At 57.3% G+C, this 14,074-nt stretch overlaps 1 protein-coding gene across 1 annotated transcript; it reads left to right on the top strand.

The window, feature by feature from the left end:
* Positions 1-7,222: 7,222 nt before the first annotated feature.
* LOC135880112 (sigma non-opioid intracellular receptor 1-like) lies at positions 7,223-13,801 on the top strand. The gene is made up of 4 exons (XM_065406239.1): positions 7,223-7,370; positions 8,205-8,405; positions 10,745-10,837; positions 11,512-13,801. Exons 1-4 carry the CDS (start codon positions 7,223-7,225, stop codon positions 11,736-11,738), a joined length of 669 nt encoding a protein of 222 aa, XP_065262311.1. The 3' UTR covers positions 11,739-13,801.
* Positions 13,802-14,074: the final 273 nt, after the last annotated feature.

Here is a 14,074-nt window from a genome sequence, read left to right as displayed (position 1 = left end):
TGAGGAGGTTCTGAAGGCTAGGACTATAAGAGGGTTTAAAAGAGAACTAGATAAATTCATGGAGGTTAAGTCCATTAATGGCTATTAGCCAGGATGGGTAAGGAATGGTGTCCCTAGCCTCTGTCAGAAGGTGGAGATGGATGGCAGGAGAGAGATCACTTGATCATTACCTGTTAGGTTCACTCCCTCTGGGACACCTGGCATTGGTCACTGTCGGTGGACAGGATACTGGGCTGGATGGACCTTTGGTCTGACCCAGTGTGGCCATTCTTATGTTCTTATGTTCTCTGAAAACCGGGGGCCTGTGAAAAACCAATTGTGGGGGTGTGTGTGACATGGATCATCCTGTGCATACACACTCTGGACATGAGAGAAACCATGCCCAGCACATGTCTGCATAGCACAGGGCCAATTCACTTGTCCCCAGCTGAACCTAGAGTAACTGCAGTGGAGTAAATGGGGGTCAGCTGGTGTGAATCTGGTGTCTAGCCTTGGAAGTGACATACAGCAGGGTGGGTCTAACTTCCAAACGGACAGATGCACTCTGTATAGATTACATAAGATACCGGTGTGTATCCTGTAATCTGTACCTAGTCTTCTATTTACTGTTTCTAATATAGAATCTGTCTGATTTAGAGTTTGCTCCAATACCCAGTGTCACTAGATGGCGTGTTCCGTTAGACGCTAGCATCAAGTACCATCTGCAGTAACATGCTGTGCTACTTGTTGAAAGGCCTGTGGTTTGTGCGTGTGTGAGAGATGTGCCCATGCAGTCTGTGTCACCCTGCCCTTGTGTCATGTTTTGTGTGTACAATCTGCCTCCTTTGCAAGGCTCTGATGAGGGGAGATGAGGGAAGAAGTCCAGAGGCTGGGGCAGGGGCCCTTTCCCTGGTGCACATTCTCCAGAGGCCTTGTTATTGTTTGTTCCCGTGATGGGGAGAGCCACCATCCATCGCCTTAACAGACAGCCTTATTGCGGTGGCCTCCTGGGCTATGCACGTGTCTGTACCTCCTGGTGCTGGTGCCTCAGCTGCTGGGCACTCTGTGCCCCTAAAGGGCTCTGTGTGGGCTGAGCCCCAGGGCTGGGGAGCACATGGTAGAGCTCAAGTGGAGCCAGCCTGCCCTGTGGACTGTCTCTTATAACCGACCTCTGATGGTTATGGGGTTTGCCCCCATAGCTGTTCCCCAGTCTGAGATACCTCATTCCTCTGTCCCGCGTGGCCCTGGCTCTCTCCCTAGTTAACGTACTGACATTTGAGAAGTGGACGTTACTGAAGACTGTGGGGCAGGAAAGCAGCTGTTCCAAACCTGTGGGCTACTTTCCCCATAGGGCCTCACAGCTGTTACTCCTGGGGGAATTCTGCGCCACTGCGCGCATGGAGAAACATGTCCCCCTGCAGACTTTTTGCTCTCCCGCGGAAAAATGGCTTCTGTGGGGAAGCAAAGAGAAGCTGCACCAGCGCTCGCTCACCACTCCCTGGCAGTGCAGGCCTTCTAGTCCGCCCAGAGGAAGAGGTAAGTCACTGCAGGGGGGAAGGGAAAGAGGGAGGGTCTGGTGATGCCTTAGCTGCCCAGGGACATAGGTGGGGGGGGGGGGAGGAGGAGGAGGAGGAAGGACGGAGACAGAGTTTCTCTCTCTCCCTTCCCTGGACGGAGCAGCTGGGGCTGGGTCAGATCAAGGCCCAGACACCTCCCCTAGCTGCAGGAAGCTTAGATCGGCAAGGGCTTTGGCGGGGGGGGGGCGGGACTGAGTGCAGGGGGTGAGGCTCAGCGGGGTGGGAGTCCCAGATGCAGTGGGGGGGGTGAGGCTCAGCGGGGGGGTTGAGTGCGGGGGCTCCAGATGTATGGCGGTTGAGTGGAACTCCTTGTATAGTGACCCCTCCACCCACTTCCTGGCCCCATCCCTTCTCAGCCACAGTGGGAGGGGTCACTGTACGGTGAGCTGCTCCCCCATCCGCCCAACCTCCATGCATCTGGATCTCCCCCGTCAAACCTCACCCCCAACACACACCCATACCTGGAGTCCCCCCGTATCTGGAGCCCACATACCCCGAGGACCCCCCCCACTGAGTGCCCCACACCCAAACCCCCATCTTCTTAAGCCTCACCCCCTACATCAGGTGCACCCCCACCCCACCAAACCCCACTCCCCTGCACCCCGATGCCCCACTGAGTCCCACCCCAGACACTCGCCCCCTGCTGAGCCCTAACCACCTTCACCTGGCCTCCCCTGCAGAGTTCCATTGACCCGGCACCCAAAAACCCCAAATGAGCTCCCGCACATTCAGATCCCCTCCCTAAACCAAGCTGCCCACACCAAGATTGCACCATACCCAACCTTGGTATTCTTGAAGGAATTTTGCACCAAAAATTAAAAATTCTGTGCCTACAAATTTTAAAATTCTGCAAAATGCTGCACATTTTATTTGTCAAAATAACACAATATAATCACACCATTTTCAATTATTTTAGTAATTTATTTCCAAATATTTGTCAGCAAATAATTGAAAATGGTGTGATTATATTGTGTTATTTTGAGAAATGAAATATGCAGAATTTTAAATTATTGTGTGCAGAATTTTTTGGCACAGAATTCCCTCAGGAGTATTTTACAAATCTTTGGTCTCTTACTACAAAGGGGAAACTACAGGTCCCAGCATGCAATGCAAGCAATCTAAGATGCCGTGTTATATGCTGGGGCCTGCAGATTGCCTAGGGATGGGCTACCTGCCTGGCTACATCTGAAACGGCTTCCCCCCCGTTAAATTGTCCAGGGGCCAAATGCTGGTCACTTGCTTTTGGCAGCCAAGTTTACAGCCTCGTAATGTCAAACGAGCATCACCACGAGAGCCAGCCGGCTCCAGAGCATACGTCTCGTTCCTGGTCCTTGGACAGTCATCGCAGCTCGGTACGTGTACGGCCTGGAATCGGTCACTCTTATCAGTGTCAAGAATAAACATGCTCATCTGGCTTAATTTTGTTATTTATTTTGTTTTGAGAGAGAGAGAGAGAATAGATGGCCCATGCAGACCTTTCCTGCATGCTTCGGGGACGGTGGGAGGGAGAGATTGTTTTGTTGGTGGTCAGTAATGAATCCAAGGCTTGTTTCGTTTCTGCCAGAGATGCTGAATTGATCCTAAATAAGGCTATGATTTTGTCATGGAGGTAGTGGAGGCCCCAAAGCTCCAGGTCGCTGTGGGGGCCCACCGCCGCAGGCAGCATCAGGTACCCTGCAGCTCCCAGCTGCCACAGGTGGCAGGGGATATCCCGCAGCTCCAAGTCATGGGTGGTGGGGGCCCCTGGAGCTCCCAGCCAGCCCCTGCAGCTGCCCAGAGGCTTCCCATTTTGTCATGGATATTTTTAGTAAAAGTCAGGGACAGGTCATGGGCTTCTGTGAATTTTTCTTTATTGCCGGTGACCTGTCTCTGACTTTTACTAAGCCTTAATCCTAAATCAGGGGTCGGCAACCTTTCAGAAGTGGTGTGCCGAGTCTTCATTTATTCACTCTAATTTAAGGTTTCGCGTGCCAGTAATACATTTTAACATTTTTAGAAGGTCTCTTTCTATAGGTCTATAATATATAACTAAACGATTGTTGTATGTAAAGTAAATAAGGTTTTTAAAATGTTTAAGAAGCTTCATTTAAAATTAAATTAAACGCAGAGCCCCCCGGACCGGTGGCCAGAACCCGGGCAGTGTGAGTACCGCCTTTGGCACCCGTGCCATATGTTGCCTACCCCTGTCCTAAATGATCAACTCCAGGCTACAAAGGGGGAGGGGCAGCCAACACCTCGTAATGTGCAGCCCTGCTCTCTAGGAGTAGCCAGGGGCCTGTCTCCTGAGGGAACTGCCACAAAGGCATGGTCTACACAGGAAGGTTTTAGCAGCATAGCTATCGCTGGGAGGAGTGTGTGTGTGGGGGGGAAATGATCCTTTCAAGACATTAGCGTCACTCAGCTGTGAATGAGTCTGCTTGTGGTGCATAAGGGAAGACAAACCAGTGACACCTTCCACGTGCTCCTCTGTGTACGGTCAAAGCACCCAGTGCCAGCCTTCCCCTCCCAAGGACTCCCTCCCTCATTGGCCTGCCAGTAATGGGCTCCAGCGGTCCATGAGCCCCTTCCCCGGCTCTCCAGACGCATCTGGAACTTTCCGTGTCTCTTTGAGAGTTTAAACTCCTTGAGGCAGGGACCGGCTCTAGAGCTGGGCCCTGTAGAGCACTGGGCCCCGCTCTGGATCAGTGACTGGATGCTGGTGCTTTCTCGTTCCTTCTCAAGAGCCCAGTCACTGAGTTCCCAAGGAGACTTTTGCTGCTCTTTTAACATCCAGGCCGCCCCTTCCTGCTGGCCCCTCGCTGCATTAGGTGGGGAGATTCTGCAGCCAGAGCCCTGTTGCCGTGTGAATCCAGGAGAGAAGCCGGCTCTGGCCATAGCTAGGTCCTCTCAGGCAGGCGTAATGGGAGTTAACGTGGCCGGTAAAGTCAACAGTGGGGGCTGAGGTGCACAGGGAGGAGCTGTTTTTCTGTGTCCACTTTTCCCTCTCTGCTCTCACATGGCTTTATCTGCACCCCCCACACCTGCATTTTTCACCTATATACAGATCCTAGCACCAGCTGGGGACAGGAGCCCTCCCACATCCAGACTGTCCCTCACACCTCCAGTGGGTCATTTCTGGGCCACGGGTGACCCCTGTTCCCTTTGGTCAGGAAGCCTCAATTACTCGGGTCAGAGTTAACCCCCACTGCTCTCCGGGGAGCTGAAGGGAGGTGGCCTGTTCCCTCGGAAAGGGGTTTTCCAGACAGTTGAAATAAGGGGCCATATCCTCATGGAGCTGTGAAGATTTACACCCTCTGAGGAGCTGAGCCAAGGGCTTTCATGTCACCTTTGATTTCCCAATCCCGAGACAACAGCGATTCCCCCAGGCAACGGCGAGAGCTGGATCGTTCAGCCCTCCGACAGGGAAAACTCACAATGCTTTTTTTCCAGTAGATTTGTTATCATTACTAATTTACATAGAGACTGAATTAATAGAGCTCGTTATCCTCCTCCATTGTAGCCGTGTTCTGCCACCCCCAGTTCTCTTCCTGAATGCCAGCCTTGCTAACCTGGGCACTACCGAAACACGCCGGCCAGTAACTCCTCCACGGGCAGGGGGCTCGCCGAGCCGCAGCTGCTCTCCACGGAGGTCTATTTTGATGCTTGTAGGCGTTGATGCAGGGGGCTGACGTTTCCCAGCGGGCACGAGATTTAGAGCGAACTTTTTGACGCCCAGCCTGTGGGCCTAAATATCGCTTTCCTCACGGACACTGCCTGGGTGGGAAGTAGCTTTTTGTGAAGGGGGACAGGCTGTCTTCACGGCTCCCTCTCCCGCAGAGGTGACTCTTACTCAGCTGAACAAATCTATTGAAACGCCCTCAGGGAAAGAAAAAGCCTGCACTGGAACCCTTCTCTAGGACCTACACAAAAACACATCATTGTGGCCAAGCCCCCCACAATTGGCTTGAAATGGGGGGAGGATCATCTGCGTTGGGCTCCACTCGTTCTCCGGGCCGGCAGGGTGGGTTGCCCTGATCTTTTTGCCATATTCTGCGTGGGGCGGACTGTGTCGCAAGGCAGGCGGGGATGTGTCCTGGGGCTGTCACTGCTCTGAGCCTGCTTCTACCTCACGACAGCGTGGGGTCCTTGAACACTCCACAGGGCTTTGCTGCAGAGCCGGCCATGCTGTTGCTGGAGCCTGATCTTCGAAAAGGGAGCTGCCAGGCTGTTTGTGGGCACAGCAGTTAGGGATGGGAGCAGCCCCTGTCCTACGTCTAGGGCCCTACCAAATTCTTGGCCATGAAAAACGCATCACAGACAGTGAATTCTGGTCTTTTGTGGGCTTTTACCCTATATTATACAGTTTTCGGGGGGGAGACCAGCATTTCTCAAACTGGGGGTCCTGGCCCAAAAGGGAATTGCAGGTGGGTCATGGTATTGCCACCCTTACTTCTGTGCTGCCTTCACAGCTGTGTTGACTGGGCACCCAGTTCTGAAGGCAGCACTCTCCCAGCAACAGTGCAAAAGTAAGGGTGGCCATACCATTCCATAGCACCCTTACTTCTATGCTGCTGCCTTCAGAGCTGGGCGGCTGGAGAGTAACGGCTGCTCACTGAGGGCCCCGCTGTGCAGGCAGCAGCGCAGAAGTAAGGGTGTCACTCCAGGCCAGTGCCCGCTCCAGCCCTCCCCCTGGTCTGTTACTCCAGGTCAGTGCCCACTCTGCACCTCCCCCCATCTGTCACTCCAGGCCAGTGCCTGCTCTGCCCCTCCCCCCCGTCTGTCACTCCAGGCCAGTGCCCACTCAGCCCCTCCCCCATCTGGCACTCCAGGCCAGTGCCTGCTCAGCCCCTCCCCTGGTCTGGCACTCCAGGCCAGTGCCCGCTCCGCCCCTCCCCCTGGTCTGTCACTCCAGGCCAGTGCCCGCTCAGCCCCTCCGCCTGGTCGGTCACTCCAGGCCAGTTCCGGCTCTGCCCCGCCCCCTGTCTGTCACTCCAGGCCAGTGCCCGCTCCTCCCCTCCCCCTGGTCTGTCACTCCAGGCCAGTTCCGGCTCTGCCCCGCCCCCTGTCTGTCACTCCAGGCCAGTGCCCGCTCTGCACCTCCACCCGTCTGTCACTCCAGGCCAGTGCCCGCTCAGCCCCTCCCCCTGGTCTGTCACTCCAGGCCAGTGCCCGCTCAGCCCCTCCCCCCATCTGTCACTCCAGGCCACTGCCTGCTCAGCCCCTCCCCCTGGTCTGTCACTCCAGGCCAGTGCCCGCTCAGCCCCTCCCCCCGTCTGGCACTCCAGGCCAGTGCCCGCTCAGCCCCTCCCCCTGGTCTGTCACTCCAGGCCAGTGCCAGCTCAGCCCCTCCCCCTGGTCTGTCACTCCAGGCCAGTGTCCGCTCAGCCCCTCCCCCCGTCTATCACTCCAGGCTAGTGCCCGCTCAGCCCCTCCGCCTGGTCGGCCCCGCCCCCTGTCTGTCACTCCAGGCCAGTGCTGGCTCGGCCCCGCCCTCTGTCTGTCACTCCAGGCCAACTCCCGCATGGCCCCGCCCCATTCTGTAGCGCTGCGGGCTGCGATTTGCTGGCTCGCTGAGCGCCGACCGCTCCCATTGGCCGGCGCGGACCGGGCGGTCCCACCCCCCGGCCAGGCTCGGCGCGCGCCGCGGCGCCCTGCGGAGCGGCGGGTTGTGGTGCGGGGCGGGCGGGATGTGGGCGCTGGGGCCGCGCGCGCTGCGGGCCGGGCTGGCGCTGCTGGGCCTGGCGCTGCTGGCCCAGGGGCTGCGGAGCTGGGTCGCCTCCCGCCCCTTCGAGTTCCGGCCCGAGGAGATCGCGGAGCTCGGCCGGCTCCAGGCGGGTGAGTCCGGGCACAGCCACCGCCTGGGGCGGACGCGGGACGTGGGTTTCCTGGGCGGTGGGGCCCACGGGGCAGGGACTTGGGGAGTCTGGGGGGGACCCATGGGGCAGGAGCTCGGGTGCGGGGAATGGGGGGACCCATGGGGCGGGAGCTCGGGTGCGGGGAATGGGGGGACCCATGGGGCAGGCGGGTGGGGAGTCTGGGGGGGGACCCATGGGGCAGGAGCTCAGGTGCGGGGAATGGGGGGACCCATGGGGCAGGGACTTGGGGAGTCTGGGGGGGACCCATGGGGCAGGGACTTGGGGAGTCTGGGGGGGACCCATGGGGCAGGAGGGCGGGGAGTCGGGGGGGGACCCATGGGGCAGGAGCTTGGGTGCGGGCGATGGGGGGACCCATGGGGCAGGATCTTGGGTGCGGGCGATGGGGGGACCCATGGGGCAGGATCTTGGGTGCGGGCGATGGGGGGACCCATGGGGCAGGCACTTGGAGGGTCTCAGGGGACCCATGGAGCAGGAGCTGGGGGGGGGAAGTAGCAGAGAATAGCTGGGGTGGAGGGGGGGCATGTTAGATCCTGTCTCTAATGTCTGATTCCCTGAATGAAGCCGTGGTCCCATTCTGGGTTCGGTGGCTTGCAGGGCTTTGGAGCTGTGCTCCAGCTCTAGGCAAAAACCTGCAGCTCCACTGCTCCGGAGCTGCTCCACGCTCCAGCTCCGGGCTCCGCTCCAAAGCCCTGGTGGCTTGTATTGGTGGGAGCCAGGGAGGTGGCAGGTTTATGGGCAGGCCTGTGGGCGTCCTGCGCGGTGCTGACTTTGCCTGGGTTTGTTGGTGCTGCAGGCTTGGACCATGAGCAGGCCTTCTCCAAGATCATCGTGGAGCTGCGGAAGAAGCACCCAGGCCACATCCTGCCGGACGAGGACCTGCAGTGGGTGTTTGTCAACGCGGGCGGGTGGATGGGCTCCATGTGCCTGCTCCACGCCTCGCTCACTGAGTACGTGTTGCTCTTCGGGACGGCCGTCGACACCGGGGGGCACTCGGGTAAGCAGGGCTCAGCTACATTCAAGCAGAGAGGCTCGGGTTGGGGGGGGGCTGCTGCCTTTGATTTCCTGTGGTAAACCATCGGGGGACAGCAGGTGTCTGGGGCAGGGGAGCTGCAAGTCCCAGCCAGGTAGCGCCGAGATGCACTTTGATCCTTCGCCAGAGCAGAAGCAGAGGCTGGACACATCAATGTGGTCAGCAGCACTATCCCTCCACCTTGTACTGCCCATTAGCTGTTGCTAGTCTTGATGGTCTGGGGACCATGAGTCAGTCTGGCCGCACCTGCTCAAGCTAGTGCCCACGGAGGTATGCTGTTGTGTGTGCACAGCTCTGTACCTTAACAATGACATGCTAGTTAATTGAGAGGGGAGGAGATGCCACTAGCCAAATGCAGAGAGCTGGAAGGTCTTGGAGAACCAGGAGAGCAGAAGTATCAGGAACTTTATTCCCTGGAGCTAAGAGCTAGTCTCTCCGGATGTCGCTTTCTGTCTGTGCAGTCCTGGCCCTGTCTCCCACTGGGCATTGCAAGCAGTGGAGAGAAGCAGCCAAGGATAAGACAAGGAGGTGGTTATCCTTGTGCTTGTGTGTCCTGTCCAGATGGCTGTATTTACTATAGGTCCCTCCGAGGTGGGCTCAGGGTTTTATGACCATTTAATAGTCCCGTGAGTGGTCTTTGGTAGCTGCCCGTGTTTAAGCCCCTGTGTCCTGTTGACGGACTCGGGTCACAGCAGCCTCTCCCAAAAGGCAGAGAGGGCAACAAACCAGGGTAACTGGCTAGCAGGATTAAAAGGGGCTAAATCCTCCACTGTATGATGTATCAGTACAACAGAAGCATCTTCTCTCCCGGGGGTGGTGGTAATGTCTAGCTCTGGTCACGCACTCTCCATCCACACACTTTACAAGGAGGGGAGGGTCCATGTTGCTCTGCCCAATGTACAGATGGGGAAACAAGCACAGAGAGGGGCAGCTAGCAGGTCCATGGCAGAGGTGAGAATGGACCCCAGGTCTCCCGAGTACCAGCCCAGTGCCTGGTCCCTTAGGCCAGTACATCTCTCAGTGGGTGGTTCCAGGAGCAGGCTTGGTGTAGCGCCTGCCGGTGTAGTTTCATACACATTAATAGTCAGCAGCCACAAACCAGCTTCACCTGCTCAGCAAGTAGAAGCGTTTCCCTGTGGGTGCAGCTTGTTTTCCCCCCCATGTTAGCGTGAGAACAGGGAGGTGGGATGGGGGAGCGGGAGGCCTTAATATCCAGGTCTCCAAGACCTTGTGCAACAATCCCTTCCACCCACAGCTTGGATCTGGCTGCTTGTTGTGTCCCCATGGGCCCTGCCAAGGACAGGAGCCTGCCCACCCGTGTGCTGCCACTTCCCGCTCCCCTCTCCATGCTGCCCCCTATGCGTAGAACTTCCCAGTGCCTTGCCCACAAGAGTGGCTGGGTCGGGGGTGGAGGGTTGCCAAATCGCTGCTTGTGGAAGCCGAGCCAAGCCTGCCTTCTCCTCTTCTAGCCTCAGCACCACAGGGCGTACAAGCACGGGTGGCCTTGGCTGCACCATCCACAAACCCTTGCAGAGTCTGGCGATGTGGGTTAACCAATGTGATTCAGCCCCAAGCCATGGGGAGTCTTTCCATTGACTTCAAAGGGCGCTGAACCAGGCCCGCAAAATTGTGGGCAGGCATCTTGTCTCAGAGTAGCCCAGCAAAACCTGTACTGCTCCCCTCGAGGCTTCTAGCCCAAACAGGTCCCGAGCAACAGGACTTCAAAGTGACAATGTTGGGGTTCCCATCTCGCTTGGCTTTTCCCCTGGGTTTCAGAGGGGTTTACGCAGCTGGCCTCTCAGCAGCAGCTGCAGCCAGAAACCCAGCACACTGTTTTTTACAGCCCAGCCTCCCAGCTTCCAAACAGCGAGTGGTGGGTCTCCCCTCTGGTGGCTAGCGAGGGCTTGGCTGCCAAGCTCTGAAATTGAGGGTGGAGCTCCAGCGGTGAGAAATGCCTGGTGTGGGAATGATGTGGCTTGAGATCTCTGGGCTGCCAGGGATAGGAGCACCCCAACTCCACTGAGAACCAGCAAGCTGGGATGTGTTGCAAGGTCCTGGACTTGGCCCAGGGCCCTGTCAGGGCTCTTTGACATTGGTCCAAGACTGAAACTAGCAACTCCAGGCACTTGGAATAGCGTAAACCACCACTCCCTACCCATATGAGTGTTGAAGCCTGCTGATGTTTTAGGTTTGTTCTGTGACAGCTGAGCCAACGCACAGCGCAGCCCTCGGGGCTCGTCGGGCACTAGCAGTGGGCTGTGTTGCCCCATTGCTCGAATTTCACGTGTGTGCCTCTCTCGCAGGTCGGTACTGGGCTGACATTGACTACGCCATCATCTCAGGGACCTTCAGGCAGTGGAAGGAGGGGACGACCAGAAGTGAAATCTATTACCCAGGTGCGTGTGGCACTGTCGGCGTCAGCCCCACACACTCGCGCTCGGAGGCCTCCCCTGGGTGGCTGCCTTTGCAGGGCTGGTTGCCTTGGGCTTTTCACGTAGCGATTTGAACAGGTAACACTAGAGCCTCGTTAGCTCTAGCCCCGGGACACAGGGAAACATACAGGGGACAGCAGATTAGCCTGCAGAACACCACACCTCTAGATCTCATGGAGGCCAAGAGGCGAGCAGGATTCAAGGAAAGCGTACACGCTGACAGGTAACGAGCACATCTCCACTCCCAGCAGGTGATTAAAAGAAAATGGAGAGGGTTATAAAGCCCCCTGGTTCAGAGCAGGAGCTGTGTGTCAGGAGGAAACTGCCCCTGTGGGAAGGCTGTTCCATTATTTTCCACTAGGGGACATCCTTGCATCTTCCTTGGAAGCAGCTGGTACTGGGCACTGTCAGGGACAGCCTTCTGGATTAGCTGCCCTGCTCTTGGACTGGCAGTGAGCGCCTCCCATGCCCCTTGTCCTGGGCTGCTCACTGGAGGGCGCTCAGCACCCTGCAGGATCAGGCCCACAAAGAGCTCTGTGTGCTGTCTCTGGAGACCTACTGGGAGAGGCGCTCTGGGACCGATGTTGTTCTGGCATTCAAAATAACGGCCAGTGCTCTGTTTGTCTGCCTGCCTGCAGGGGACACCATAGTGCAGAAATCCGGAGAGGCCACGGCTGTCCAGTGGAGCGCCGGCACCTGGATGGTGGAGTACGGCCGTGGCTTCATCCCCCCCTCGCTCGTGTTTGTGTTGGCCGACACCATCTTCAGCACTCAGGACGTTGTCACTTTCTTCTGCACCCTCCGGGTTTGTGCCAAAGCCTTGCTCCTGGAAGCCGGTACCTACTTCAGCCAGCTGGCCCAGTGAGACCACCCTCCGCAAGCACCAACACAACCTCAAAGGAAGGGATTCCCCTTTCCCATCCCCCACCACCTCCTGCAGATTGTACCAGAAAGGCAGTGGGCAAGAGCACCTCTGTCCCCATGTGCAGGCGTGCCAGGTAGGCTGAACGTTCGCCGTATCCACCTGCCGCAGCGAGCACTCAGCTGGAGGAGAAACAGGCAATAACGGATAATGGATAAACCTAGATCACTATTTTTTTAATATCCAAATGTTCCTCTACATTTCTGTAACTAGACTGCAGCGATTGAGCTGCCACGCGTGTGTGTGTGTGTGTGTCCCCGTGCCCTCGGTCGGCAGCAGGCAACGCTAGCCTGCGTGTGCGTGAGAGAGACCCGTGGCTCTGCAGCCAGCTGCCCTCTGTTGCCTTTTGTTGCTGTTTCTCGTGTTCTCTGAAAGTCGGGGGCCTATGAAAAACCAATCGGGGGGAGGGGGATGTGCGATATGGATTGTTGTGTGCATACACACTCTGCACATGATCGAAACCATTCCCAGCAGGGGTATACCTAGCATAGGACCAACTGCTGAGCTCACGCGTCCCCAGATGAACCTGGAGTAACTGTAGTGGAGTAAGTGGGGTTCAGCTAGTTACTGAAGACTGTGGGGCAGGAAAGCAGCTGTTCCAAACCTGTGGGCTGCTTTCCCCGTAGGGCCTCACAGCTGATACTCCTGGGGAAATTTTGTGCCACTGCGTGTGCGCAGAAACATGTCCCCCCGCAGCTTCTCTTTGCTTTGCCGCAGAAAAATGGTTTTTGTGGGGAAGCAAAAAGAAGCTGCACCAGCGCTCACTCCCCACTAGCGTGGGTGCATGTGTTCAGGCACCCAGAGCAGCCGGGAGAGAGGTAAGTCACCGTGGGGCAAGGGCAAGGGGCAGTCTGGGGATTCCCTGGCCACCCAGGGACATTAGTCCTGTCTGGGGGGGATGGGAGGGAGGAGGAAAAATCAAACTGAAAGCAGCCTTTTAAGCTTTTTTTAGCAGTGTGCTCATGCACAGAGAAGAGGATTGGATGACCAAAAGTCAATCATGCTCTCTGTCGGAAAATTTAAAAACAAAAAAAAGAGGGAGCCCCGCCCCCGGAAAGCCCCCAAACAAGCAGCAAGCAAAATATAGACACAATAGCGTAATAGAACAATTACACAAAGAAAGAAGCCAAAATGTGCTTACTGTAAGCGGGCTTGGCAACTGGAGGTGAGGCTTTGTGGGAGCTGGGCAGATGGGGAGCAGCTCCCTATACAGGGACCCCTCCCCCCACTTACTGGCCCCATCGCTCCTCAGCCACGGGGAGAGGGGTCACTATAGGGGGAGCTCCTCTCTCTGTCTGCCCAACACCCTGTGTATCTGGACCCCCTGCCAAGCCTTACCCACGCTGCACCTGGAAACCCCTCCTGCATCAGGAGCCCACCCACTCCCCCAGAGCCTCACCCCCTGCATCAGGAGCTCCGCACAGCTAGACCTCCACCCCACTGATCTCAACCAGCTGCATCCTGACCCACACATTCCCCCAGCACCCAGGTTCCCCTCTCCTGCTGAGCCCTAACCACCTGGAGAGTGCTATTCCCCCTGCACCCAGAACCCCACAGTGACTTGCTGTGTATCCAGATCCTTCCCCCCCCCCGCACCGAGCTGTCCGCACCGAGATTGCACCACACAGAACCTTGGTGGGGAAATTCTGCACCAAAAAAATTCTGCATATTTTAGTTGTCAAAATAACTACTGCTGGGGGAATTGCGCACCACTGTGCCTGCGCAGAGCCATCCCCTGGCAGAGTCTCTCTGCTTCCTGCAAACACATGGTTTCTGTGGGGAAGCAAAAAGCAGCTGCACCAGCGCTCACTCACCCCTCCCCAGCAATGTAGGCGCCTCTGTTCGGGTAGCCGGGGGAGAGGTAAGTCACCCTGGGAGAGGTGGTCTGGGGATGTCCTGGCTGCCTAGGGCCGTTAGTCCTGGGTGGGCAGGGGAGAGGAGGACCATGACAACAGAATCAGAGCTCCCCCTTCCTCTCCCCTGCACGAAGCAACCAGAGCTGGGTCAGAAACCCCGCAGCTGCAGGAAGCTCTGCACCGTGGGGGGAGGAGGTGTCTGGGTGCAGGGGGTGAGGCTCAGTGCTTTGGGAGTTCCAGGTGCAGGGGGGGTGAGGCTCGGGGGGGTGTTTGAGTGCAGGGGGGTCCAGACATAGGTGCTGACTTTTATCTGCCCTCGATCTGCCTCTTTCTGCCCCACTCCATCCCATCCCCAAGGCCCCCACCCACCCAGCTCTCACTGCACTCCCTGAGCCACCAATCAGTGGTGTGGTGGCGCTGCCA

This window comes from Emys orbicularis, chromosome 6, assembly GCF_028017835.1.
Source record: "Emys orbicularis isolate rEmyOrb1 chromosome 6, rEmyOrb1.hap1, whole genome shotgun sequence".
In the NCBI taxonomy this organism is placed as follows: domain Eukaryota; kingdom Metazoa; phylum Chordata; order Testudines; family Emydidae; genus Emys; species Emys orbicularis.
This window is presented reverse-complemented; position numbering and strand designations above follow the sequence as displayed.